This window comes from Canis aureus, chromosome 13, assembly GCF_053574225.1.
Source record: "Canis aureus isolate CA01 chromosome 13, VMU_Caureus_v.1.0, whole genome shotgun sequence".
Taxonomy (NCBI): Eukaryota; Metazoa; Chordata; class Mammalia; order Carnivora; family Canidae; genus Canis; species Canis aureus.
In genome coordinates this window covers 12,676,584-12,703,535 of record NC_135623.1, presented here as the reverse complement: position 1 = coordinate 12,703,535, position 26,952 = coordinate 12,676,584, and the positions used below count along the sequence as shown (strand labels likewise).

Below are 26,952 nucleotides of genomic sequence, written 5' to 3'. Positions count from 1 at the left end.
CCGCGCCGCCCTTCCCGGGGCGCCCCGGCCTCCGAGAGTTGCCCGCCGGGCGGGGCCGGCCGTGATGCGCCGCGGGACCCGCGTCCTGGCCGCCGGCCGCCGCCGCCGCCGCCGCTGAGCCCCCGGCCCCGCGCGCCGCAGCCATGGAGAGCGGCCCACCTGCGGAGCCGCGTGCCGGCGCACCCCCAGGTATGCGCGGAGCCGGCGCGGCGCGGCGGGGAGGGGAGGGGCGGGCGCGGGGCGCGGGGCGCGGGGCGGAGAGGGGACCCCCCCGCCGCGCCCGCGCCCGCGCCCGCGCCCGCTGACCGCTTGCAAGTTTAAAAATAAAGGCTGCAGCGGCCGCGGCTCCGGCCCCCGACGCATCCCCTGACAGCTGCCCCTCCCCCACGGCCGGCGCCCGGCGGGCTCCCCGCACCCCCGCCCGCGCGCGCCCCCTTTCCGCTCCGCCCCAGGCCCCGGGAGCCCCTCGGGTTGGGCCGGGCCGTCTCCGCGCCCCTCCCCAGCGCTGGGGGCAGCGGCGACTCCCGCGTGCACGCGCTCGTGGGGGGCCCCGAGCCCTGGAGCCTGAGCCCCGGCGCCCCCCACGCCCCGGCCGCGACCTCGCCCCCACCGCGGCTCCCCAGCTGCCGCGCAAAGGGCCTGTTGCGGCGGCGGGCCGGCCGGGAGGGGAGCGGAGGGGAGGGGAGGGCAGGGCAGGGCAGGGCAGGGGGAGGTCTCTAGCGGCGGCTGCCAAGGAACCCGCCGGATAAAGACGAGGGGGAGGGGGAGGCGGCATTGTTCGGGGCGAGGGCGGGAGCCGGGGAGCCGGGGAGCTGGGGAGTGGGCCGCCGCCTCCGCAGCCCGGCCTGCCCCACACCCCCCCCCAGCCCGATTTGGGGAGGAAGGGGCCAGAAGCAAACGTGCCTGTACGGCCACGCTCCCCCCCAGCCTCTCCAGGCCCGAGACCCCGAGACCCCGCAGAATGAGGTGCAGGCTCAAGGCCGCGCTCCCTGGACCTGCCACATCATTCTCGGGCCTGAAGCTTGGGATGCCTACCGCCGCCCCCCTACACAGGCTCCAGGCCCCAGACCATCAGAGCTCCCCTCCCCTCCCCTCACCCCACCAACCACCAGTGCCCAGCACTTCTGCAAATCCCATTCGGATCTGGGAGCAGCTGATGAGGGGGTGGGGACAGGTTTCTGGTTGGGCCTGCTGTTGGAGGGAGGGATTTCTCTTTCTCTTTCTTCCTGGAAGGGACGGAAGAACATGATTGCTGAGGACCCAAGTTCTGTTCCCACTGACTCAGGGGGGAGGCGGCCCCAACCTCACACCTCCATAGAGTCCCAGAGCCTAATCCCTGCCGCCTCCCTGACCCCTGCGGCGTGGGCTCAGCACGAAACAGTGTCTGTGGGTGCGGAGAGCCCAAGACAAGGTGGAGCCGCTTGGCTGTGGGTGGGCTCCTCCCCATGCCAGCGTGGGCGCTTCCTGGGGACCCGTGGGTGTGGGAGCTGAAGTTCGCAGGTGGTGGGTGGCGGGGAGCTTCAGACTGTCGTGGGTGGGGAGGTTTGTAGGCTGTACTGGAGCACTGGCACTGGGGTCAGGTCAGTCTGGACTCCGCGGAGCCTGAGAGGGGACACCCACGGAGTGCTAGACTGGGTCCATTTCATCTGCTTATTGGCCCTCTGCGTCTGAGGGGCGCATGCACTGGCACATGCATCAGGGCCTGAATGGGCCCAAATGAGTGTCTGGTTTATAATTAAGGCCCTTGGGTGGGATGCCTGACTGCACGTGAGGGCATGGGGGCCTGCTTGGCTGTACTGAGGGGCCCGAGGGGACGACTGCCTACAGGGTCTGGGGTTGGGAAGACTCTTCTATACACAGGGCCCAGATGAAGTTACATGAGAGCCTAGATCAGGCTGGTGGCTGATGCCTACACAGAGCGAAGGGGAACGGGACAGGGGCTTCCTACAAGCCAAGGGCTTCCGGGGACTAAAGGTGGTGCCCACTGCACGTATCCTGTCGAGTTTGAGTGTGGGGCTGAGACACCGAGTGCGCATGGCACGATCCCTGCCATGCTTGAGTCCCCTTTGCACCCTGAGCATTTCCAGGAGGCAACATGGAGTGGGGGACAGGTGTGGACTGGAGCAAGTGACTTCCTCCTCCAGCCACAGTTTATGCCCCTGGAAAATGGAGGTCGTGTTATCGAACCCCGTAAGGTTAATGTGAGGGTTAGAGATGATACCTAAAGGAACCTGGCACACAGACGCCCGCAATACAGTGTCATTACCATTATTGTGGTTAGGCTCATCAGAACTGGTGCCAACAGGGAGGTACAAAATATGGGGGAGGTGAGGACAGGAGTTGGGAGCCAGCTTGCTTAAGAATGTAGACTCTGGAATCAAACATAACCTACTACTGTGTGACCTTAGGTAAGTTGCTTAACCTGAGTCTTAAATTTTCCCATCTATAAAATGAGAATAATGCTAGCGATGATTTCATGGAGATATTGGGATCATGAAATTAGATGAATACATGAAAGGCTTAGCCTAGGCCCGGCACAGAGTCTGTGGTCAATAAACTCTATTTGTTTTTTTTTGTTGTTGTTGTTACTGTTTTTAATTCCTTTGGAGGCCTGAGTAGGAGGTGTGACTAATTAGGATTTCAGGAGGTAAATAGGGGACAGAGAGCCAGGGGAGGGGAGTTCTGGACACAAGTGAACCGAGGTGTGTCTGAGGAACGGAGGGGACCCTGTGCTTGAGGTGGGGCTGCGGAGGTGAGTGCAGATAGTCATCCAGCACCCCATACTGATGCCTGCCATGTCCCAGCTCAGTGCTGGTATGCAGATGGCAGAGAAGTTAATCAGACGGAGTCGCTCCCCTCTGAGCACTCCTGGCCGGATGAGGGAAGCAGAGGTGTTCAGGGCAGGGAAACCCTACAGGCATAATGGGCTCTGCTTGTGGAAGGCTTCACAGAGGAGGAGGCGTTTGAAGTGAACCTAAAAGGATGACTAGAAGTTGGCAAGACTGGCACAATGGGCTATGTCTCTACATACAGCAGCCAGCCCCTCTGGTGCCCCCCACTGACAGCTCTGTCCCTCCTTGGGCCCGTGGGCCCAGTAATGAGCCTCTAATGAGCTCCTAATGTGCAGTCATGCATATGCAAACGAGGAGGAAGGGGCACCAGGCCAGTTTACTCCCCCTGCCCTTCAGGATGGCATCAGCTGTTGGTGGGGCAGGGCTGAGGGAGGGGGAATGAGCTGAAAACAGGGCCCAGGACCAGAGTGTTGGCACTTGAGGGGGGCCAGGGCAGGTCTCAGGCCTAACCAAGGCTGGAAGTTAGGCCACCAGCAGCAGGGAGCTGCGTCCCAGGGTCCCCACTGGGCCCTGGGACGAGTGAGGGAGCCAAGGAGCCAGGGCCCAGATAATGCAGCTTTGTTGGCTGTGGTAGCACCGCCTGGCACCCCGGGCACAGGCTTCAGCGTCTCCTCCACCACCTCTCAGCTGCAGCTCTGCCCCGAGGGGAGCAGAGAGCATGGTAGGGGGTAGAGAGCATGGTGCTGCTGCCTCCATCAGCACTCCTCGCTTGTAAGAGGAGATGTGGCCTCTCACCAGGGATGAGTCTAACTTATCTCCCACTCCTATTTATCAAGGGCCTTCTCCGTGCAGGCATGATGCTTAGCAGGTCATGTGCATGGTCTCATCTGGTTCTCAAAACAGTCCCTGAATAGGGCCTAATATCATCCTCATTTTAGAGATGAGGATCAGAGAGGGAAGGCCTTGGCCTGAAGTCACGCAGCCAGGAATTGGCAGATGTAGGATTTGAACCCAGGTTCATCTGACTCTAAAGCCTCCGCACCAAACCACTCTGAGCCAGCGGGTGGTAAAGTCTGATCTGCTTCCCTTCTTCTCTACGTAGCTTGGTCTTAGGGACCCTGTGATCCTTCTCTAGCAGACAGCAGAGCGCGGGTCCCCCGTGCATCTTGTCGGGTTGGAGTCTGAGTGGGTCAGACCAGAAGGAGGCCCTGGCCCCAGGCGGTGGTGACAGTCCGAGCATCCTGGGCCTAGCGTGGGGCTGAGGGAGGACCCGTGGCGGGGCCTGGGCTGCGGGATGGGGTCATTTCCTGCCGCCTAAAATAACAGGAAGTGGGTGCTCCTGATTGGAGGCTGGGAACAATGGCCACCAACCCAGACGGGAGCTCCTTCAGATGTGCAGTGAGTCCTGGTCCCGGCTTAGGGCCCGCGGAGGCGCGGCCTGGCCGCCAGGGGCCTGTGGCCCAGGTCCTTAGGGGGCTCGAGCCCCTGCCCCCTCCCAGGTCACTGACTCTCAGAGCCCGCTGGCTCCCCTCCGGCCGGGAAGTGCTGCCCCCTAAGGGTCGCCTGTGTCCCAGCCCGGGGCGCATCCCTCCCCCTCCGTCTCCATCCGCCTGGCAGGGAAGCCCACGAGGCCACCCCCTTTGGGTGACAGCACAGGGACAGACTGGCAGGCTGCCGCAGGCCCAAACCTCGGCGTCGCTGCTCGTGGCTGTGCCACTTAAGCAAGTGTCTCAATCTCTCTGAATCTGTGTCTTCAAACGGGGCGACAACGTCTGCCTCCTGGGGCTGGGGTGAAGGTGACAGGGGCCGATGGCTCTGTGGCGTGGAGCTGGGCCTGACGGCGCACTGGCTGTGCCCCGTGAACTGGACTTTCCTGGGCCCGGGGGAAGGGGTGCCCGTGGGGCCTCCTGGAGGAGGAGGCTGTACAGCTCACTGGGGACGTCTCAGTGGGGGGGGGGGCGCTGAGGCTTCGCCCGCGCCTCGCAACAGGTGCCTGGCCCCGCGTGTGCGTGTGCGTATGGAGTTCCAAACCCCACGAGGTCTGACTTCTGTGTATATAGGAGAGAGGGAGGGAGGGAGGGAGGGAGAGAGGGAGGAAAGATGTGCCTGGCCTCTCACCGTCCTTCAGGCTCTGCCCGCACCATCCGAGTGCCTCTGTCCGCGGTGTGCACCTGTGCACCGTCCCCGTGTCCCTGCCCTCCCTCGGGCCCCGTCGTCTTCACTTGCCGGGCCCAGCGCCGACCCCCGACGAGCTGCTGTGAGAGCCCGAGGGCTCATCTCCGTCCTGTTTCCTCTCCCATGCCTCGGCCTCTGCTTCCTCAGGCTGCCCACCCCGGGGTGCTGTCTGTATGCCCCCCTCCGCTGGCTCTCCCCGGTCCTCCTTGGCTCGGCCCCCCTGGAGGAGGGCCGCTCACCACCCCCCCACCAGCCCCTGCCCAGGTGCCTCACTTCCTGCCTCCTGGTGGCCAGCCTGGGCAGGAGCCTGCCTTTCCTGCATTCCTGCCCTCTGAGCTCAGTGCCTGCCTGCCCCACCTGCACCCTTCACCATCTTGGGGGACGCCTCCCTGAAGGAGCCACCAAGTCACTTCCTTCTTCAGGGAACAGGCGGGAGCCTGGAGGAGGGGTGATGGGACGCCTACCAAAAACAGTGTGACATAAGGCTCTTGTCATCAGATAGCCTTGGGTTCAAATCCTACCTCTGATGTTGACTTAACATGTCTGAGTAAGTCTTCCCACTTGTGAAACAGGGGCCATCCATAGAGCTTTCCTTTTAGGGCTGTCCTAATGAGATGAGATGAGCAAGAGTGCTGGGCGTATGGGTAGGTCTTTAATAAGTTACCTTGTTTCCTTCCCTGCGTTTAGCAGCTGGCAGACAGGCGCAGGGTTATGAACAGGACCTTTAGGGTTAGGGAGACCAGGCTTTGGGGTTTGACGATGTGTTGGTATGTGGTTCCCCAGGGGCCTCCCACCCGGTCCTGCATTTAGCCACCTGCGTGTTCCTTAAACAGACCCAGCACTCCCACTCTGTGCCGGCAGGTCCTGTATAAGCCCCGGGGCTGTGATGAGAAGTGAGACCCAGTCTCCTCTGTCCCTGAGCTCTCATGCTGGCAGGGACACGGGCCAGAGGCAAACAGAAAAGCCAGACTGTGTTATCAGTGTTGTGAGAGGACTGTTTGGGCCAGCAGCAGTTGTTGGTATGGAAGCGGGGGGCGGGGGGGGGGACCAGAGGAAGGGACTGCCAGCACCCAGAGGGTGGAGCTGGGGAGTGAGCACCCTGAGACATGTGACAGGTCCTCATGGGGGACTTGGCCCGGATCTTCCCGCAAACCCCCGGAGTACAGTCCCTGGGGGGCTCCTGAGAAGAAGACAAGCCTCACTGCCCCCTGCGATCCGCTTCTGCAGCCTTTGCCCGGGGAATGCTTTTGGTGCCAAGAAAGAAATACAAACTATCCGTCTCTTATCCAGTTCTTAGCAAATACTTCTGGTCCATATCAGCAAAATAAAACAAAACAGCGGTTAAAACCTCACTGTTTGGCACAGACCGAAAATAAAAGGCAGCGGCATAAGGATCACGTTCGATGAGTGAAAACAGGAATAGTCCGAAATCGGTCTAACCATAGCAGATCGGTGACTAACCACATAGTTGATTTGGCCTACTGCAGATTGTTCTGGGCGGCACGGTCCCAGTGGCGTTTCATCAGCGTTGGCATACTTCTGAGGAAAATATTTGTCTTTAGGGTCAACAGTCCACCAGGTCAAAGGAAGAGCTCCAAATGTCCTGTTTGCTTCTCGAGAAGTCTTTCTCATTGACCCGCTGGAGTCAAACATTCGTTATTATTTTTAACTTCCATCTGAGCACCTTCGCCCAGGAAAGCTGCCCAAATCCAATTGAAATGGAGTTGTGTTGCTTCCCTTCAAGTATTTATCCCTTTCATAAATTATATGGATTTACTCTTCATTAGATTAAAAAAAAAATCTTCTCTCTGCACTGCTATAGACGAGGGTGGCGTTCTACTAGTGCAGGACTTTATTCTCATTCAACAGCATCTCATGACTGTCTCTGCATACCTGGCACTGCGGTAGCAGCTGGTGACGTGGTGGTGAGCAAAGCAGGCCTGGCCCAGCCCTTGTAGTGCTTCGTCTCGGGCTAAGGGGAGGCTCAACAAAGAGAAGCACACGAGAAGGTTGAATATTGTGACAGTCACGGTGTTCCAAGTAAGAGGCACACGAAGCCCTGACTGTATGTAATGAAGGAATTTATACTTTTTTTAAAAAACGATTTTATTTATTTATTCATGAGAGACACAGAGAGAAAGATTGAGACACAGGCAGAGGGAGAAGCAGGCTCCATGCAGGGAGCCCGACGGGAGACTCGATCCCGGGACTCCAGTATCACACCCTGGGCCCAAGGTGGGTGCTCAACTGTTGAGCCACCCAGGAATCCTGCAAGAATCTATCCTGATCAAAGAGGCCAGGGAAGGCTTCCCTGGGGAAAATGATGTCCGAGTGAAGATCTGAAGGCCAAATGGGGCTTAACTAAGACAGGAGTAGAAAGAACATGTGCAAAAGCCCCGTGGCAGGAGGGAATGTGAGTGGTTATTGGAATTCAAAGGTCAGTGCAGAAATCAAGCGGGGGGCGTGGAAAGGAGACTCAAGAGGTGCAGGAGATGGGGACGGGGACTTCAGACTATGCCAGACTTGTTAGACTTCAAGAATTTTGTTTTTAGAGCAATGAGAAGCCACTGAGAGGTTTCAAGAGCACCAGGATCAGATCTGCACCTGCAAACACTTACTCTGGCTGCTGCATGAGGATCGAAGCGGGAAGGGGTGCAGGGAGAGCAGTGGGGAGACTTTGTAGTCATCCAGGCAGGAGAGCTGCTGCTGTGATATCAGCCAAGGCGGAGCTCATTGACTTACTCATTTGGCAGATAGTGGTGGAGCACCTATGTGCTGCCTATTGGCCTTAGAACAGTTCACAGAACAGACACACGTGTGCCCCGCGGAGACCATCTCCTAGAGGTGGGAGGCAGTGTCAAAACAGTGTTCACAAAATAGAATTGGGAAGAAAACATACACCTGGAAAGGGGAGGGAGACTTCCACTGCAGTTTGTAATTTTGAATAGAGTCATGGAAGGCATAAGTGAGAGGTGACATTTGGAGTAAGGACCTTGAGGAGGTAATGGGAGCGGAGGAGTCTGGCAGAGGGAACCTGGAAGGCGCCTAGAAGAGACTGAGCAGATGGGGGTTGGTGGGGGGGAGATGAGGCCCAAGAGATGATGGTCTGAAGGCAGCAGGGGCAACGGTGGTGGGGGTCCTGAAGGTCCTCAGGGCTTTGGTTTTTCCTTCCCAAGAGATGGGGCTTCTTCAGAGGGTTTTGTCAAGAGAGTGACTGGATCTTTTTTTTTTTTTAAAGATTTTATTTATTTATTCATGAGAGACACACAGAGAGAGGCAGAGACACAAGCAGAGAGAGAAGCAGGCTCCTTGCAGGGATCCTGATGTGGGACTTGATCCTAGGACTCCAGGACCATCCCCTGGGCTGAAGGCAAGCACTAAACCACTGAGCCATCCAGGGATCCCCGATCTAACTTTTACATATATATATATATATATATATATATATATATATATATATTTTTTTTTATGATAGTCATAGAGAGAGAGAGAGAGAGAGGCAGAGACATAGGCAGAGGGAGAAGCAGGCTCCATGCACCGGGAGCCCAACGTGGAATTCGATCCCGGGTCTCCAGGATCGCGCCCTGGGCCAAAGGCAGGCGCTAAAGCGCTGTGCCACCCAGGGATCCCGATCTAACTTATTTTTAAACAGAATCACTCAGCTGCTGCATTGAGAAAAGATGAAAAGGGAACAAAAAATGACAGCTGGCAGTCTTTTTTTTTTTAAGATTTTATTTTTTGGGGCACCTGGGTGATGCCTTTGGTGCTCCCCAAAAAAGATTTTTTAAAAGATTTTATTTATTTATTCATAAGAAACACAGAGAGAGGCAAAGACACAGAGGGAGAAGCCGGCTCCTTGAAGGGAGCCCGATGTGGGACTCCATCCCCTGACCCGGGGTCACGCCCTGAGCCAAAGGCAGATGCCCAACTGCTGAGCCACCCAGGCGTCCCCAAGATTTTATTTTCTAAGTAACCTCTTCACCCCATGTGGGGCTCGAACTCGCAACCCCGAGATCAAGAGCACGCTCCACCGACTGAGCCAGCCAGGTCAGGTGCCCCAGCAAGGAGTCTTTCTAAGGGATGAGAGTGGCTGAACCAAGAGGACAGAAGTGGAGATGGTGAGAAGTGGTTAGATTCAGAATGTACTTTGCACATGGAGCCAAAAAGATTTACTGAGAGATTAGATGTGGGATGTGAGATAAGAAAAGATTCTAAAACAACTCCCAAGTTTTTTGGCCCGAGAAACCGGGAGTTGGGGGTTGGCGTTGACTGAGATGGGGAAAAATTGGGGGAGGAGCGGGGTTCAGGGAGAAGATTAGGAGCCCCGCTTGGGTTGTGTTCAATTTGGGGTGTCTGTAGGACACGCAGGGGTGTCAAATAGGGAGTTGCATGAGCGAAACTGGAACTCAAGGGAGAGGTTTGGGCTGGAGATACAAGCTTGGTTGTCATCAGCAGAGCAATGGTATTTAGAGCCATGAGTCTGGATGAGGTCACCAAGGGAGTGCATGCAGACAGGAGAGATGAGGTCCTCCACTGAGCCTGGGGCACCTGGCGCTAAGAGGTTGGGCAATTAGAGAGGGATCAGCAAAGAAGCCTGAGCAGTCACAGGCAGCAAGGTAGAGGGAGCACCAGGAGAAGTGTGTTGTCTCCACAGCCAAGAGCAAAAGTGTTTGGGGAGCATCTGAGGATCAGCCGTGTCAAATGCAGCCCCTGGCTTAGGGCGACGAGGACGGAGAGACAGTGGCTGAGTGAGCCATGTCCATTGGTGACCTTGAGAAGAGCAGTGTCATGGAGCAGCGGGAATGAGAGCCTGACCCAAGTGGGCTCTTAGAGCAAAGATCCGGAGAAGTGGACAGATTCCCCTGGGCCAGCGCCACCTCCTGAGCCCCTGCCAGGTGTCAGAGATGATGTACCTACTCGCCCCTGGTGCCAACCACCCAGGAAGGAAACTGAAGCTCATGCAGGCTCAGGGCTGGCCCAAGGTCCCAGATCAGAGCTGCTGTTTCCCCCTCGGGCCTGTCTGATCTGAGGCCTAGAGCCTTCCAGGCCTGATCCCTCTTCCTCCTCCCAAGCTGCACACGCAGCTAGCCGGGACCTACTTGGAGATTCGCTGTCTTGCCCGATGGGTGTGATTTACCTAGGTGCAGACAAATAGCCGCCTACCAGTTTTCCTTGCAACACCCGCAGCACGCACAGGTGCTAGGAGGACGACAATAAACAGGCCTCACCCTCAGCCTTCGAGCTTGGTGCGCACACACCTAAGCTTTTTGGCCCCAGACAGTCCAGGTTCAAATCCTGCCTCTGCCACATGTTCTATGCCCCTGGGCAAATCACCTGGGTGAGCTTTGACTGTCTCATCTGTATAGTGGGGATCAGAATCTCTGCCTCCCAGAGCTCATATGAGGGTGCAGGATGAGGACACAAAGGCCTAGCTCCGTTCCAGGTATACAGTAAACACTCACTAAAGGATTGCTGCTGCTTATGTTGCCCACTGGAGGTGGGACAGAGTTTTCAGGTGTCTGGGAAGTAGACTGGTAGTGGCCAGGCAGCCTTCTGTGGCCTGTGCGGGGAAAGCAGGGTGGGCTACTGGCTGACTTGGACGGGCCTCGGGGAGACGGGGCCTCAGCCGGGGCTCTTGCCTGGAGCCCAGGAAGCTGCAAGGGAGGGAATGAGGGAAAAACCGTGAGCCTCAGATTTCATTGCATAACACATATTACTTCATACTGCCTTAAACAGGCAGGAAGCTGCAACTGGGAAGAGCACGGGCTCTGGTGACAGACGCTGGGTTCAAGTCCAGGCTCCTTCAGTTACCAGCTGAGTGACCTCAAATTGCTCTTCTTTTCCCATCTTGAAAAAAAGCTGTTTATTAAGTTACTTATTTATTTAAAAGATTCTGTATATTTATTTGGGGGCGGGGAGAGAGTGCAGGGGAGAGAGTGCAAAGGGGAGGTGGGGGCAGACAGAGAGGGGGAAGCAGGCTCCCTGCTGAGCAGGGACCCTGACGTGGGGCTCGATTCCAGGACCCCGGGATCATGACCTGAGCCGAAAGCAGACACTGGACTGACCGAGCCACCCAGGCATCCTTAAAAAGGATATTTGTAGTGCCTCCTTCATAATTATTGTCAGTGGGGGCAAAGACAAATATTGTGAAATGCTTTGAATATAGGAAGCTCTTGAGGAACCTATAACTGTTAAGGGCTGTTGTCATCACTAGAATCACAATCGTGTGAGATGGGTACTGTCCCTCTCCCATGGCAGGGGGCTGTGGCACAGAGACGGTCTGTAAGCAGCCCAGGGTCACACAGGTAACAGGGAAGCCTGAATTCACATTCAGATAGTTTGCCTTCAGAGTCCATATTCAGCCCCAGGACACCTGTCTCCCCAAAAAAGGTGTGCAGAGTCCCAAGCCTGGCTCCTTGGACTGTCCTCTCCCTACACACACGCTGTCACCCACAGGGCTGGGGACTTTGCCACCTCCTGGGGGGGGCCAGATATCCCAGAGGAGAGGACTTGGTCCGGTGGAGACATCCCGTGAAAGCGAAAAATGCTTCCTTAGAGTCACCTTGCTGCGGTCCTGGTCCTGCTCCCTAAACCTGGGTGCAGTGGCAGTGTCCCCATCGTCCCGGTGGCACCCAGTAGCAGCAGACGACGGGACCAGGACTCAACATGCAGGGCTTTAGAGGACCCGCAGGCGGGGGAGTGTTGTGCGCTGGCATGCGAATCCTGCCAGTACTTCTCTGACACCCCCACCAGCTTGGGCTCATCATCCCCATTTTACAGAAGGGAAAACTGAGACTTAAAAAAAAAAAAAGGGGGGGGATCCCTGGGTGGCGCAGCGGTTTGGCGCCTGCCTTTGGCCCAGGGCGCGATCCTGGAGACCCGGGATCGATTCCCACCTCGGGCTCCCGGTGCATGGGGCCTGCTTCTCCCTCTGCCTGTGTCTCTGCCTCTCTCTCTCTGTGACTATCATAAATAAATAAAAATTAAAAAAAAAAAAAAAAAAAGGTTGAGTGGCTTCACCATGGGGAGGTGCAGTGCTGGGGAGGCGTGCCTTCCATGCCCCACGTTGGGGTGGTAAAATCAGAACTGGGCCTTCATCCAGTTGACGCCAAAGCCTGGCTTTCGGCTCCCCACACATGTGCCACGTGTGTGCATAGACAGCGCCATGCCCAGCCGTGTGGTCTCCTTACTTGGCACTTTGTTGTCTTCTACAGAGCTCTCGAAATACGATTTTTTTTTTTTTTAAGATTTTATTTGTTCATGAGAGACACCGAGAGAGGCAGAGAGACAGGCAGAGGGAGAAGCAGGCTCCCTGCGGGGAGCCTGATGGGGGACTTGATCCCAGGACCCCAGGGTCACGGCCTGAGCTGAAGGCAGAGGCTCAACTGCTGAGCCACCTGGGCACCCCGTGAAATATTATTGTCTTAATAGAAGAAATCTGTGGGTGTTTGGGAAAGGAAGAAGGATCACAGAGTGAAAGCCACTGGCTGCCCACCCCACCGGGGAGTTAGCACGGCATTGCTGGGCCCGTGCTCGTGTCCTTCCTCCCGGCCAGTCCCCCGTGCCCAGCACTGGCTGCCTCTGTGTTCCGGGCCTTGAGCTGGGCACTGTGACCCGGTGTCGAGCAGAAAGGCTGGGGGAGGCAGGCATGGAAACCAGCCATTACCGCTCACTCGGGCACTCGTCAGTGCTGCCAACAGCCCACGGTTTCTAATACACCCTGCTCCCTTCTGCCCCTTTGCAGATGCTCTTCTTCTTTCTTCTTTCTTCTTTCTTCTTCTTCTTTTCTTCTTCTTCTTCAAGATTTTATTTATTTATTCATGAGTGACACAGAGAGAGAGAAAGGCAGAGACACAAGCAGAGGGAGAAGCAGGGAACCTGACGTGGGACTCGATCCCGGGTCTCCAGGGTCATGCCCTGGGCGGGAGGCAGGTGCTAAACCCCTGAGCCCCCCAGGGATCCCCGATGCTCTTCTTTTTTTGCCAGAACCCCATCCTCCTCTGCTCTGTCAACTCCAGCTCCCCCTCTGGCTCCCAGCTTGATTACTTCTCCAGGAAGCCCCCCAAACGTGGGCTGACCACCTCCGCTCTGTTACCCCCAGACGTAGGATCCATCCTACGCTGTGGCTGCCTAGCTGTTTGTCTGTCCACCTGCCAGAAGGTAGGCTCCACAGACGCAGGGACCGTGGCTGTTTTCTCACCGTGGTATCATTAGTCTCTGGAACAGAGCCCGGCACACAGGAGCTCAGTACCCACGCTGTGTGGATGAAGGGATGGGTCAGCGGGATGAGGGACAGAGCGTGTTGAACTGACAACACGGCTACGCTCTCTGACTCTGTCTCCTCTCTTGTGTTGCTCTTCCAGCGGTGGCAGCCAGGACCCCTCCAGAGCCCAGACCTTCTCCAGAAGGGGACCCCTCCCCGCCGCCACCACCACCACCTCCGATGTCAGCCCTGGTCCCTGACACTCCCCCAGACACCCCTCCAGCCATGAAGAATGCCTCTAGTTCTAAGCAGCTCCCGCTGGAACCAGAGAGCCCCCCAAGGCCCGTTGGGCCTGGATCAGCCTCCCAGCAGGAAGAGTCCCCTTTCTCAGAAGGGAAGATCAGGGGACCCACCCCACCAGCCACAGGCCCACGGGATGCCAGGCCTCCCCGAAGGAGCAGCCAACCAGCCCCGACAGTGATGCAAGCGTCAGACAGCCCTCCCACCAAGCAAGGTACATATGATGTCCCTAGGCCTGGGCCACACTCCTTGGCTCAGCCTTCCAGCCCTGGATGATGCCACCGGAGGGAGTCTCCTGGTGCCCAGGAGGAGATGGGAAGAGGGATGGGGATGAGGCCTGGGGGAGGGCCCTGAGGCTGACTCCCTTTTCAAGGGGGGAGCCTCCGACCTAAGTCTGTTCTCATTCTCTTGACTTAAGATGTAAAGAAAGCAGGAGAGAGACACAAGCTGGCAAAGGAGCGGCGAGAAGAACGAGCCAAGTACCTGGGTGAGTGCTGGGCACGCGTCATCAGCCCCCCCACCCTCACCATCAGTCCTTCTTCCACAGCACTCACACTTCTGAACACTTAATTACGAGCCCTGTGCTGGGAGCCGTACACACATCATCTCATTGAATTCTCTTGCTCCCCTTCTGAGGACGGGGACACAAGGGCTCAGAGAGATGAAATTACCTTCCTAAGCCACACGCAGCCAGTGGACTACCTGAGGTCAGACCCAGGAGCCTCAGCTCACCCTCAGTCCCATGCTCTTAAGCACAGTACGTGAAAATCCGCTCCAAAGTCAGACAGGGATCTGGCCCCGAAGAACCCATTTCTCCTTTAGCACCCAGAGGCCATGAGAGGCCTGGGGGGGAGAAACAGACCTTCCATCAGGGAAAGCCTCCTCCTGAGGCCTGACCCTGTCTGCCGGAAGCCCTAAGGTTTGAGGCAGGGAGTCTGGGAGCCGAGGCACCGCCCCCCCATCAGCACCCCCATCACCACCACCAAGCAGGCAGAGGAAAGACCCCCCTGAAGCCAGGATCACAGGGAAGGCCACCTCCTCCGGGGAGATGCGCTTGGCCTGGCTGCTGCGGAGCCGCTCACACCCCCCCGGGGCTCCTTCCCACAGCGGCCAAGAAAGCTGTGTGGCTGGAGAAGGAGGAGAAGGCCAAGGCGCTGCGGGAGAAGCAGCTGCAGGAGCGCCGGCGGCGGCTGGAGGAGCAGAGGCTTAAGGCAGAGCAGCGCCGGGCGGCCCTGGAGGAGCGACAGCGACAGAAGCTGGAGAAGAACAAGGTGCGCGCCACCCCGTTTCTAACTTGGGGCGCACAGGTCTGCAGACCGGTGCGCGCACACACGTGGACCCCGGCTCCGTGGGTGCGCACGTCTGGGTCCACGCCGCTGTGGCATCTACCCGGCAATATGTGCGCTCACACCTGCAGATGCATCTGAGTGGGCAATGTGGGCATCTGTGCTGCTGCAGACACGCCTGGTGCTGTGCGTGCAGGGGGCGGGCACCTGTAACCGTGCGCTGTCAGTATGCGGATCTGGGTGTGTGTCTGCGTGTATGCGGGTCTGTGTGAGTGTGCTGAGCCCCAGCTTGAGCCCTGGGGAGGAAAGGGAGGAAAAAGTGGCCTGGCCCAGTAGGGGGGTGGGGGTAGGGGTGGGGTGCTTAGGCTGCAAGGAAAACCTAGTCCCAAGGTCAGGACCCTCAGGGCCAGGGGGACAGGCCCCGCCTCGGAGCCCCAGGCAGGGAAGGGAAAGTCCCACCTCATCCTCAGAGGAACAGCTCAGACATCCAGGAAATGACTCAAGAACAGTGCAAAGCTCCCCCAAGAACAAGCTGGTCTTTAATCATAGCGGGGATCCAGTAACCTTGGTTACCTGCAGTGAGTCAGGGACAACTTCTTGGGTGTGGCGGCATTGTCACAGGAGAGAAAAGGGCCCCTTCTCGCAGGTATGGTCGCAGGTATGGTGAGTGATTCTGAGCCCAGACCTCTCCCCCAGGAGCGCTATGAAGCCGCCATCCAGCGGTCAGTGAAGAAGACGTGGGCCGAAATCCGGCAGCAGCGCTGGTCCTGGGCAGGAGCCCTGCACCACGGCTCCCCCGGACGTAAGACCAGTGAGTGGGCAGGAGGGCCTGGTGGGCGGGCGGGCGAGGCTGGCACCCGGGGAGTGGCGCTGGGCGGGGGCAGCTTCATGCCAGGAGCTGCCAGCAGGTGTATGCCTGGCTTCGTGCGACCTGTGTCTTCTGGAACGGGCTTGTAAACCAAGCTGTCCCTTCCAAGGGCTTCTGCTGTCAATCAAGTCAGAGGTGAATCCTCTTCATTTGGTTTGCTCTTCAAACCTCTGTCGTTTTATTTTAAAGATTTTATTTATTTATTCATGAGAGACCCAGAGAGAGAGGCAGAGACACAGGCAGAGGGAGAAGCAGGCTCCATGCGGGGAGCCCAATGTGGGACTCGATCTGGGACTCCAGGATCATGCCCTGGGCCGAAGGCAGGTGCCAAACTTCTGGCCACCCAGGTGTCCCACCTCTGTCATTTTAAATTAGGCTGACCTGTCCCTGTTGTGACTACTGGTTGAGGACACAGTAAAGAATGCTTTAATGCCCCACAGACACTGGGTACTTAAGAAAACTGTCACCCCCTTGCGTCCGTGTCTGGGGAGGCGGATTTGTGTCTCTGAGTTTTGTTCATGTAGGGCCATCAGGATTTGGGTGTGATTCTTGGCCGGCATGCATGCACCATTGTGTGTGGGTGTCTTTCTGTGATGGCAAAGCTCAGTATTTCCGGCTGTGCTCCTGGTGCGTGTGCTCGTGGACCCGTGCGCTGTGCGTCTTACTCTGTGCGTGTTTGCCTCCGCGCGGGCTCCCAATTCAGAACGGGGCTAGCATCCCGGCTCTGGCACTTGTGGTGTGACCTCTAACATCTCGATGTCACTCTCTTCATCTGTAAAATGGGGATAACTATGCTACTTGCCTCCGAGGTTGTAGGTAGATGTTTGGGAGGATCAAGTGAGGTAACATGGGTGTAGTGCCCAGCACAGTGCCTGGTACATGGTAAGCATCCAACAAACGTTAGCTGTTACGAGTATCACAATGAAGTTGCCTCGATGTGCTTGTGCCTGTGTGCATCTGGGTCTGGCACATAAGCTGTCAGTGTTTGTTTCTGTGTCTGCGCATGTCTGCTCACACGTGTGCATGTGGAAGTGTACCTTTTACTCCCTGTGCCCGTGCCTGCATGTCTTTGCCTTCGTGTGCCCCTAGGAACGTGTGGATCTGTGTGAGTGACTATGGCTGTGGGTTCTTCTGTTTGGGAATGTCTCTGCATTCGTCCCAGGACGTGGATGTCATAGCCATAGCACCTTGGTGGGGCAGTGCCAGCAAGTGCCAACCCTGGGTGGCTGGGGGGTGGGCGGGGAGGGGTTGCAGCGCCCAGCCCCACGGAATGGCTTCCTGGCCAGGAAGGTGAACGTTTCTCTAGTTCTGCTCCATCCCGTTCCTCTGTTCTTGCTCCATCAGCTCCCCCAATCCAGGCTGTCTCGGGTCACCTCTCCTCCCCCTCCCCACCCCTGCCCCAGAGCCAAGACGGCCTCCTCCTCCCCTTCCTAGCCTGCCCACTCCTCCCTCTCCCGCCCTGCCCTCGGAGCATCCTGAATGGAAGGCCTCAGTGCCCCCACCACTGGCTTCTGTCCGGCCCGGCCCTAATGCCGTGTCTTTTCCCCTCCAGGTGGGAGCAGGTGCTCCGTGTCGGCAGTAAACCTGCCTAAACACGTGGACTCTATAATCAACAAGCGGCTCTCAAAGTCCTCTGCCACGCTCTGGAACTCCCCCAGTAGAAGTAAGAGAAGGCCCAGCCCTCCTCCCTCCAGAGCCCCTTGTGGCCCCACTCCCCCACGCCTCCTCCAGAGCTCAGCAAGAGCCCCAGGCAGGTCCCAGGAGCCTCTCCTACACCAGGTCTCCATCCCCACTCTCCCCACCCAGCGCTCTGTGCCCCTCAGAGGAGCCGGCGGGGCGGCGTATGGGTCTGGACCCTGAGGACAGAGGGGTCCCCTGCAGGGGAAGAGAACAGAGACAAAGGGCAGTTTCCCAGCAGACAGAAAGGAAGCCTGGCTGAGGCCTCAACAGCAGGTGGAGGTGGGGGCGGGAGTGGGGTCAGGGGTAGGGGTGGAGAGTGGGACAGGCAGGCAGCCTCATCAACCACAGTCAGCTGGCTTCGGCCAGCCTGAGGCAGGTGGCCTCGCCCCTGAGTCCTGGACTAGCCTGGGTGCTGTGTGTGCAGAGGGGGGCCCTTATTCCGGCACCACCCTGGGGGGCCCGAACACCCCCACCCTCTGTGCCTTCAGAGCCCTGGCCGGGGCCTTCACTGGCTCCAGAGTTGCGGCCAACCGGCGTGGCACGGCCCCTGTGCTCCCACCGTGCCCTGGTGCTCACATGTGAAGGGGCCGTGGTAGGAGTTATTTATAAGTTTCTCCGGCTTTTATTTGGTTGTTCTGTTGCCTAGCAACCAAATCAGCTGCTGTACCAACTCCACCTGACTGAGGCTTAAAAATAACCCAGCAGCTGAGGGGACAGAGCAGGGTGGCCCAGGCCTGCCAGGCCCCCTCGCAGCCTGTGTCTGGCATGGGACACCCCTCAGTCAGGAGCACAGGGACCCTCCTTGTCCCCAGCCATGGGGTCGTGCTTCCCCAGGCCAGCCCTCTGGCAGCAAAGGGACCAGGGCTCTGTGCTGGGATGCAGAGCGGACAGGGGCTGTCACCTAGGGAACATGGCAGAGGGGGCCCTGCGGCCTTGCGGGGCATTGCCCTGGGAAGCGTCTCCTTGCCTGCGTCTCAGGGGAGGTCAGGCCCCGGGGCAGACCAAGGCGGCCCCACCTGATGGGGTAAGGGTCCTGGGGACGCCTCTCGGGGCTTGGCATGCATGGAACCCGGCTGTCCCTCCAGGCTTTTGCCTGTTGGCCACGGCCCCCACCCACCCGCTCTAACCTGCTGTGGCCTTGTCCCCCTAGATCGCAGCCTGCAGCTGAGCGCGTGGGAGAGCAGCATCGTGGACCGGCTGATGACACCCACCCTCTCCTTCCTGGCACGGAGTCGTAGTGCGGTCACGCTGCCCCGCAACGGCCGGGACCAGGGTAGGGGCAGCGGCCCTGGGAGAGCCCCCACGCGGGGCGGGACAGGGGCCAGCCTCGCTCGCGGGCCGCACCCCGACCGCACTCATCCCTCTGCAGCCGTGCCCGTGTGCCCGCGCTCGGCCTCCGCCAGCCCCCTGACGCCGCCGAGCAGCGCCCCCCGAAGCGCGCACCGCTGTGGCCCCACCGGGGAGCGTGGGGAGCGCCGCAAGCCCAGCGCGGGGGGCAGCCCCGCCGTGGCCCGCCGCCGGCCTGAGGCCTCCCCGGTGAGTGGGTGTGCAGCTGGGGCAGGGGGCCGCGGGGCGCACAGCCCATAACCTCCGCACCCGCTCTCCTTCCCGCCCTGCCAGGTGCAGAAAAAGGAGAAGAAGGACAAGGAGCGGGAAAATGAGAAGGAGAAGAGTGCCCTGGCCCGGGAGCGCAGCCTCAAGAAGCGCCAGTCACTGCCCGCCTCTCCACGCCCGCGCCTGTCCGTGGGCAACGCCGCCGAGCTCAGGTGGGTCCCCAGGGTCCCCAGGCCGCTCGTTCATGGGTCCGTCCATCCAGTCACCAGTACCTGTTGGGCACCCGCCCCTAGAATGAAAGTGAAAGTTCCTGGAGGACAGATATTTTTTTTCTGAGTGTTTTGACGGCCGAAGTACCCTACCTAGTATGTAGATCAGTGCCTGGCGTCTGGGAAGTGCCCACCAAATACCTGCTGAAAGAATGAAGGGACCTAAGTTCTTGCTCTTACTACTCTTACCGACTCTTGGTGAGACAGACGTCAAAGACTCCTAAATGACGTGTGATTCCAAGCTGGGCTTCGTGCTCTAAAAGGAAACAGAGCCTACAAGGTGGGGGGTGCCGAGCTAGGCCGCGGGGAGGGGGATACTCTCCCAAAGGAATGACACGCTCAGATGCTGTGGTCCAAGCCCAGCTTTTCCTTTTCTCTCAGTCCCAAAGCCAAGGCCCGGCCATCCTCTCCCTCCACGTCCTGGCACAGGCCTGCCTCTCCCTGCCCCAGCCCAGGGCCTGGCCACGCTCTACCCCCCAAACCGCCATCTCCTCGGGGCACCACTGTGTCACCCAAGGGGCGGGTGCGGAGGAAGGACGAGGCCAAGGAGAGCCTCAGTGCCCCAGGCGTGGTGGACAAGAACCAGAGCAAGAGCAAGAGCAGTGAGGAGAAGGAGCCAGCAGCCCCGGCCTCGCCAGCACCCTCGCCAGTGCCCTCGCCCACACCCGCTCAGCCCCAGAAGGAGCAGCCCACGGCCATCCCTGCAGGTGGGCAGGGCTAGAGAAGCCAACTTGGCCTGGGTGGGGGGAGCTTTGGGCCTAGAGGTGCCTGGGGACCTGGGGTGGGGAGCCGGGAAGGGGGCCGCCCGGCAGGCCCAGTGGGCGACAGAGGCGCGGGCGGGTCACCCCGAGGTCCCAGAGCACAGGGGCCTGATCGTGGAGGTGACGCTGACTCCTGGGCATGGGTCCCCCACAGACACTGCAGTCCTGACCTCGCCCCCAGCCCCTGCGCCCCCCACGACTCCCAGCAAGCCCATGGCGGGCACCACCGACCGAGAGGAGGCCACTCGGCTCCTGGCCGAGAAGCGGCGCCAAGCCCGGGAGCAGCGTGAGCGCGAGGAGCAGGAGCGGAGGCTGCAAGCGGAGCGGGACAAGTGAGCGCCCGGGGCGAGGAGGTGGGGGACAGCCCCGGGGGGAGCGCGCCCAAGCCCCCAGCAAGCGTCCTGTGCCCGTGTCCCCCAGGCGCTTGCGAGAGGAGCAGCTGGCGCGGGAGGCCGAGGCTCGGGCCGAGAGGGAGGCGGAGGCCCGGCGGCGGGAGGAGCAGGAGGCCCGCGAGAAGGCGCAGGCAGAGCAAGAGGAGCAGGAGCGGCTGCAGAAGCAGGTGCCCCCCGGGGGGCTAGGGGGGCAGGTGGGGGGGCTGGGGGTGCGCATCGCGTGGGGGTACCTCCTGGTGGAGGGCTGGGGGCGCTTCGCAGGGGACGCCTCCCGGTGGAGGGCTGGGGGCGCATCGCGGGGGACGCCTCCTGGTGGAGGGCTGTGGGTCCGGCCCGGAGCAAAGGCTGGAGTCCAGCCGCCCCGAGCTCTCTGGGGTCGCTCTGAGCTCATGGGGGTCTCGGGCAGAAAGAAGAGGCCGAAGCTCGGTCCCGGGAGGAAGCGGAGAGGCAGCGCCTGGAGCGGGAAAAGCACTTCCAGCGGGAGGAGCAGGAGCGGCAGGAGCGCAAAAAGGTGTGCAGGGCGGTGCTACGTGGGTGTGGGAGAGGCTGTGCCCGGCCTGGGGCTCATCCGCCACGGGTATGGGGGCACGAGGGGGTGAGGGGGGTGGCTGGGCCCTGCCTGGGGCTGGGGAAGGGCAGGCAGGACGGAGGTGGGGGGCGTCCTGGCTCCTGGCCCGGAAAGGACTGGTGGGGCGGGAAGGGCCCTGGAGGTCGGGCAGGCAGGAGGTTCAGAACTGGGTCAGGCCGGGAGCCTAACTGACGGGCCCCCCAACAGCGCCTGGAGGAGATCATGAAGAGGACTCGCAAGTCAGAGGCTGCTGAAACCAAGGTCGGGATCCCCCAAAGATGGTGTCGGCAGTGGGGGGTGGGGGGTGAAGGAAAGGGGGGAGCCTGGGAGAGAGGAGGAGGCCGCATCCCAATGGGGTGGGGCGCAGGTAGCCCTGGAGTCTGACGACTCTTCCAATTCAAAGCAGAAGCCGGACAGAAAGGAGACAACGAAAGCCAACAACTTCGGCCCAGGTGAAGGCCCTGCTCCCCTCGTCTCTGTCCCCTTTGCCGCCCGCCCTCAGACTCCCTCCTCTCCCCAGCCCCTAACTGATGGCCCTTCCTTTCGGGTGACAGACCCTGTGAAAGCCAGGGAGGTTCGGCCCTTGGGGTTACAGAAGGAGGCAGTGCAGAAAGAGGACCCGGCCGCCCAGGAGCCTCAGTGGAGGTACCAGCCACCGATGCCGGGGCCCTGAGCAGGGAGGCAGGACACTGGAGCTGTGGGCTGGGGTGCCGGGTGGCCCTGGGCCGGGAGGGGCCTGAGTCTTGGCCCTGCATCCACAGCCTGCCCAGCAAGGAGCCGCCAGGGTCCCTGGTGAATGGCCTGCAGCCTCTCCCTGCACACCAGGAGAATGGCTTCTCCCCTAAGGGGCCCTCTGGGGACAAGAGTCTGGGCCGAACGCCAGAGGCACTCCTGCCCTTCGCAGAGGCAGAGGCCTTCCTCAAGAAAGCTGTGGTGCAACCCCCACAGGTCACAGGTAGGAGTCCCCGAGTCCCTGACCCACAGTCCTCCCTCCCAGCAGCCTTCCCCGACCCCACAGCCCTGCCCTTTCTCCCAGCTGTGCCTGAGCCCCTGTCGCGCTCTGCCCTGAAGACCCCCAGACACCAGGGCTTGGAGGCGTCATTTGCCTTAACCGTTCCCCTCCTGCTTCTCCCCTGCAGAAGTCCTTTAAGGGGTGGCCTTGGATCCAGGCGCAGCTATGAGGGCTCCTCTGCATCATCCACCAGGATGCCTGGAAGAGAAAGAGACGGATCGAAGCCGGAAGTGGCCTGGGCCCCCGGGGGTGGGTCCTCTTGTTATTTTTACTCTGCACCTTATAGACTGACGTCTCTTGGGCCGGAGCCAGACCCCGCCCCTCAGTGCATTCGTGTGCTCATGCGCGCGGCCACCCCGCTCCCCACACACACATACACTCACAGCCTCTCTGGCCTCCTCCCTCGGGGGGGGGGGCACCTGTAGTATCTGCCTTGGTTTGGTGGGGTACAGTGGATGTGAATACTGTAAATAGCTCGTGCTCAGACCCCTCTGCGTGGAGGGGGCGGGTGCAGGAGGCAGACCCTCCCGAGACTCCCTGGGGTGATCTTCCTCTCTCTATTTAACTGTAACTGAGGGGGCACCCAGGTCCGGGGGTGGGGGGCACCTTGGGCCACAGGAGACTGGTTGCTTTCGGGGTACCCACGCCCCCTGCCCTCGCCTAGAATCAGTGTTACTGCGTCTGATCAAATGTCTCCAGAAATAAAGTGAGGATAACTCTGCTGGTCCGGTCCGATGTATCCTTGGGGCCGGTGGTGGGCGGGGGCAGGTGGCCCCTGCATCCTAAGGCCTTCGGGAGCCTACCCCGACCCGGTGCGAGTCCTAGGCTCCCGCTGTGGTCTCCACCTCGTCATGAATTCATTGACTTCACAAGTCTGCTGGCAGCCAGTGGGCTACGGAAGCAGGGAAAGACGCCGCCTCCGTTCTCGGGGACTTCACAGTGGAGCGGACGGGTGTCCGAGACACCGAGTGGCTTCCTCAACATCCATCCCCCCTTCGCCCAAACAGATGATTTCGTTTAGGCGGCCGTCTTCCTCCCGGATCCCCCCCCCCATGCCCACCCCCCAACCTTCGTGCTGCGGCCGAGGTGGCTCCCAAGCCCAGGGGTGCATCGTGATTGTCACGAGGCGAAGATGATGGCCCCAAACCCCTCATGAGTGGCTCGTTTAGGTACAGGCATGTGGCCCGACTGCGACCAGAACCTATAAAGAGAAGCCTTTTGGGCTTCTCCGAGAGGCATCCTCAATTTTGAAAACCATGAGGGCCTCCCAGTGTCCCCCCACCTTCTCACCTCCTCGTTCACACCCTGTGTGGCCCCTGCCCGTGTTGGCCCAGGGCTGGGCCGAGCGGCCCACAGGACACAGCAGCCGCGATGGCGTCACACAGGTGAGGTCAGGTCCTTGAAGACGCCGCCGCTTCTGTTTTGGGGGCCCTCTCATTCTTGGGCCCTCCCCCTCTGTGGAGGAAGCAGCTGCTCTACTGCAAACAGCCTGAGGAGCCCGCACGCCAAGGGGCCTGAAGCCCCCCGCCAACAACCACACGAACAACCCTGGGAGCAGCTTCTCCGGCCTCAGGCCTTGGGATGACCACGGCCCCAGCCAACAGCTGGGCCATAACCCCACGAGAGATCCCCCACGGCACCAAGGAGCTAAGCTGCTCCTGGGTTTCCAACCCTTGGCAGCTGGGAGATCATAAATATTGCTTTACACTGCTAGGATGCGTGAGGCCTTGCACACAGCGATAGTTAACTACGGCCCGACAAGGGGACAACTCTGCCTCTGTGGCGTGGGGTCCACGGTGATGGCTGGCGTTGCCGCATCCATCCTGCTGAGCACCCTGAGGACAAAGCCGACCTCGAGGGTGTCAGGGCAGGGAGTTGGGGAGAACCCAAGTCCTTGAGAAGACCACTGAGCTATCAACCCCAAATCCAGTCCTACCACGGGACGACTGACTGCTTAAGCCAGTGGAGCTGGATTTTCTGCTTGATGGAACCGAAAGCTTCCAACTCAGCCAGAGACGCAGCCAGTAAGCAAATATAGACCTGCATTTCCATGTCAACGAAGGGAATGAGCTGGAAGGATAAGCCATCCCAGGGAAACCTCCCCAGGGAAGGCATCTTCTAAAGGAGCAGCGTCTAAACTTGACATGAGGGACCCCTGGGTGGCTCAGCAGTTGAGCATCTGCCTTTGGCTCAGGGTGTGATCCTGGGATCCAGGGATCCAGTCTCGCATCAGGCTCCCTACAGGGAGCCTGCCTCAACCTCTGCCTGTGTCTCTCTCATTTTTTTAAAAGATTTATTTATTTACTTATTCATGATAGAGAGAGAGAAAGAGAGACAGAGGCACAGACACAGGCAGAGGCAGAGGGAGAAGCAGGCTCCATGTTGGGAGCCTGAGGCAGGATTCGATCCCGGGACCCCAGGATCCTGCCCTAGGCCAAAGGCAGGCGCCAAACCGCGAGCCACCCAGGGATCCCTGTCTCTGTCTTTCATAAGCCCTAGAGGACTAAGAGTGGGAGCAGGGTTGCTGGAGAGGGAGAGGTGGGGAGGGAGAGATGGGTCGGGAGGGAGAGGTAGGTGGGGCCAAGTTTTGGGATCCAGAGCTAGTCCCAAGGAAGGACTAGCAGCTTCTTGCCCCTCTCTCTGGTGACAGCTCCTTTTTTTTTTTTAAAGATTTATTTATTTATATATTTATTTATTCATGAGACACAGAGAGAGGGAGAGAGAGGCAGAGACACAGGCAGAGGGAGAAGCAGGCTCCATGCAGGGAGCCCGACGTGGGACTTGATCCCGGGTCTCCAGGATCACGCCCTGGGCTGAAGGCAGCGCTAAGCCACCCGGGCTGCCTGACAGCTCCTCTTCATACCCCTCTCAGCATCCAGCTTGGGCCTCAGCTCATATTCACCCCGAGGTGGGGGCACCATTTCCCTGGTGAGGCACCGTGCCCTCTGAGTATTGCTGCAGGGGAATAACTAACTCACTCCTTTATTCATTCGATATAGTGCAGAGCACCAGCTAAGCGGCAGAGCAAGACGATGGTAAAGCCAAAAAAGCCAGATGTGGAAGCTCGTGCGGGGCGGGGGGGTATTAACTAAAAACCCAAACAAACAGAAAAACAAGAAATGCCTTAAGTGCTACAAAGACAATATAGGGAGCAATAAAAGCATCTCACAGAGGGACCCGGGTTGGGGGTCACATGAGATATCCCTGAATAAATGGAGTTTAATCTGAGATCCGAAAAAAATAAAATAAAATAAATAAAATAAATTTTTAAAAAATCTGAGATCCGGCTGGGGAGTAGGTGTTGACTGGGCAAAGTCAGGAATGTGGAGAAAGGAGAGAGAAGCACTTTCCAGACAAGGGGCAAAGCATGTGCAAAGGCCCAGCGTGGGCAGGAGAGTCTGGAGGATTGTAAGCAGATCTGAAGGAGTCTGTTTTCACTCACCACTAAATCCCCAGGCGCTCAATATTTGTTGCATTAAGAAAGATCCGTTGAAGAGGTGGAGCTTGGCATGAGGTGAGCCCGACGGTACAAGTCCTTGTAAGGCTGTGTCAAGACTTCGCGTTTTATTCCAAGGGCCACGGGAGGCCGCTGAAGGCTGTGCGACGGGTAGAAAGGGTGACATACATGGTCAGGCCGGCATTTTTATTAGACCACTCTGGCCCTTGTTGGGGAAACTGGCAGTGGGTGACTGTAAACTGGGAGACCAGTGAAGAAGTGATCGCCGAGGTCCAGCTAGGAGGTGACACAGGCTCGGGCTCGGGAGACAGAGGTGGAGAGAAATGCGCAACGGTCATTTGCTTATTTATTCAAGAAACATCGAGCCCCTAGTACGTGCCAGCACATGGACACTGGACACTTCCAGTGAGTGAAAACTGACACAGTCCTTACCCTCGTGGAACTTACAGTCTAGCAGAAAAAAAAAAAAAAAACAAACAGACGTTAACTAAGTAATACTGCAAACAAATCAGCAATGACAGCTATGACAAATATGTGAAGGAGAAGTGTGTGGTGCTGGGAGAGTCAGTCCCGAGGGATCCAACCGGGTCAGGGAGGCCGTGGAGTGGGCCCCGGAGAAAGCAACGCTGGAGCCAAGAGGTCTGAAGGAGAAGGAGTTAACAAGGCAGAAAGGGGGGCCGATTGCAGACGGAGGCAGAAACAGCAGGTGCAAAGGCCCTGTGATGAGTGCGGCCCATGTAGTCGGAACAAAGAGTGAGAGGGAGGGTAGCGCCAGAGATGTAGGAAGGACCAGGCCGCGCAGGCCCTGGGGCTGGGGGGGGGGCACTAGAAAGATTTCAGCAGGTGAGCAGGTGAGCAGGTGAGCAGGTGAGCAGGTGAGCCACACGATCAGATGGAGGATTTGAAAAGATTAGCAGGGCTGCCACCCGGAGGAGGGACCGTGAGGGATGGCGCGGCAAGGGAGTCCAGGCAAGAGCACCAACTAGGATGGGGGATGATGGGCAGGTGGATTGGCCGGGGCAAGAACAGGAAAGGCGTCAAGGATCACTGGATCTTCCCAGGTTAAGTCACCAGGTGGACACTGGTCTCTGCGGAGAGAGGGGACTCGGGGAGGGGGACCGAGCAGGAGTTCGACCCCGGGTCTTGGGTGAAGGTCTCTTGCAGGTGCTGGGGGGCGGATCCCACGGACTGGGTGGGAGGAACTGGGGGAGGGGGGAGGAGTTCAGGAGCCTGGGGTCCGGGGCTCGGACACTGGCGGAGACTTAGGAACGTCGGGCCTGCAGCAGGCCCCGGGGTGGAGGGGTGGAGCTGGGGGGTTGGGGGGGTGGGGGGTTAGGAGCTGGGGGGCGCGCCCCGGGGCCCCCGGGGAGCCCTCTCTGCCTCCAGCGCGCCCCCAGGAGGCCGCCCCCATCCCAAGGCTGACACTCCCGAACCCCGGCGCCCTTGCAAACCTGCCCCAGCACACCCTGCTCCTTTACCGGGACCCCCAGCTGCAGGGCTGCGCCCCGAGCGCCTCCTCCCGAGGAGCAGCGGTCCCCCCCCAACCCCGCCCGCCCGCCCGCCCGCCCGGCCTCCTCAGGGGCGGGCATCTGGCGCCCCCTCCCGGCTGGACGCGCACACGACGGGCTAGAGAGG

The 26,952-nt window shown here is 59.4% G+C and overlaps 1 protein-coding gene across 7 annotated transcripts; it reads left to right on the top strand.

Moving 5' to 3' along the window:
• Window positions 1-32: 32 nt before the first annotated feature.
• Window positions 33-22,581, top strand: MAP7D1 (MAP7 domain containing 1). 7 transcript variants are annotated; one of them, XM_077844756.1, is made up of 18 exons: window positions 33-189; window positions 13,331-13,684; window positions 13,889-13,957; window positions 14,578-14,741; window positions 15,453-15,558; window positions 17,177-17,287; window positions 18,455-18,577; window positions 18,674-18,840; window positions 18,925-19,070; window positions 19,509-19,834; window positions 20,043-20,220; window positions 20,309-20,447; window positions 20,687-20,791; window positions 21,056-21,109; window positions 21,255-21,300; window positions 21,403-21,493; window positions 21,610-21,803; window positions 21,988-22,581. In XM_077844756.1, the coding sequence occupies exons 1-18, from the start codon at window positions 144-146 to the stop codon at window positions 21,996-21,998; spliced, it is 2,430 nt and encodes an 809-aa protein (XP_077700882.1). In that variant the 5' UTR covers window positions 33-143; the 3' UTR covers window positions 21,999-22,581. The 7 variants fall into 7 exon arrangements, with proteins under 7 accessions (XP_077700882.1, XP_077700881.1, XP_077700885.1 ...); XM_077844755.1 differs by having other exon boundaries at window positions 15,453-15,567; XM_077844759.1 differs by lacking the exon at window positions 17,177-17,287.
• Window positions 22,582-26,952: the final 4,371 nt, after the last annotated feature.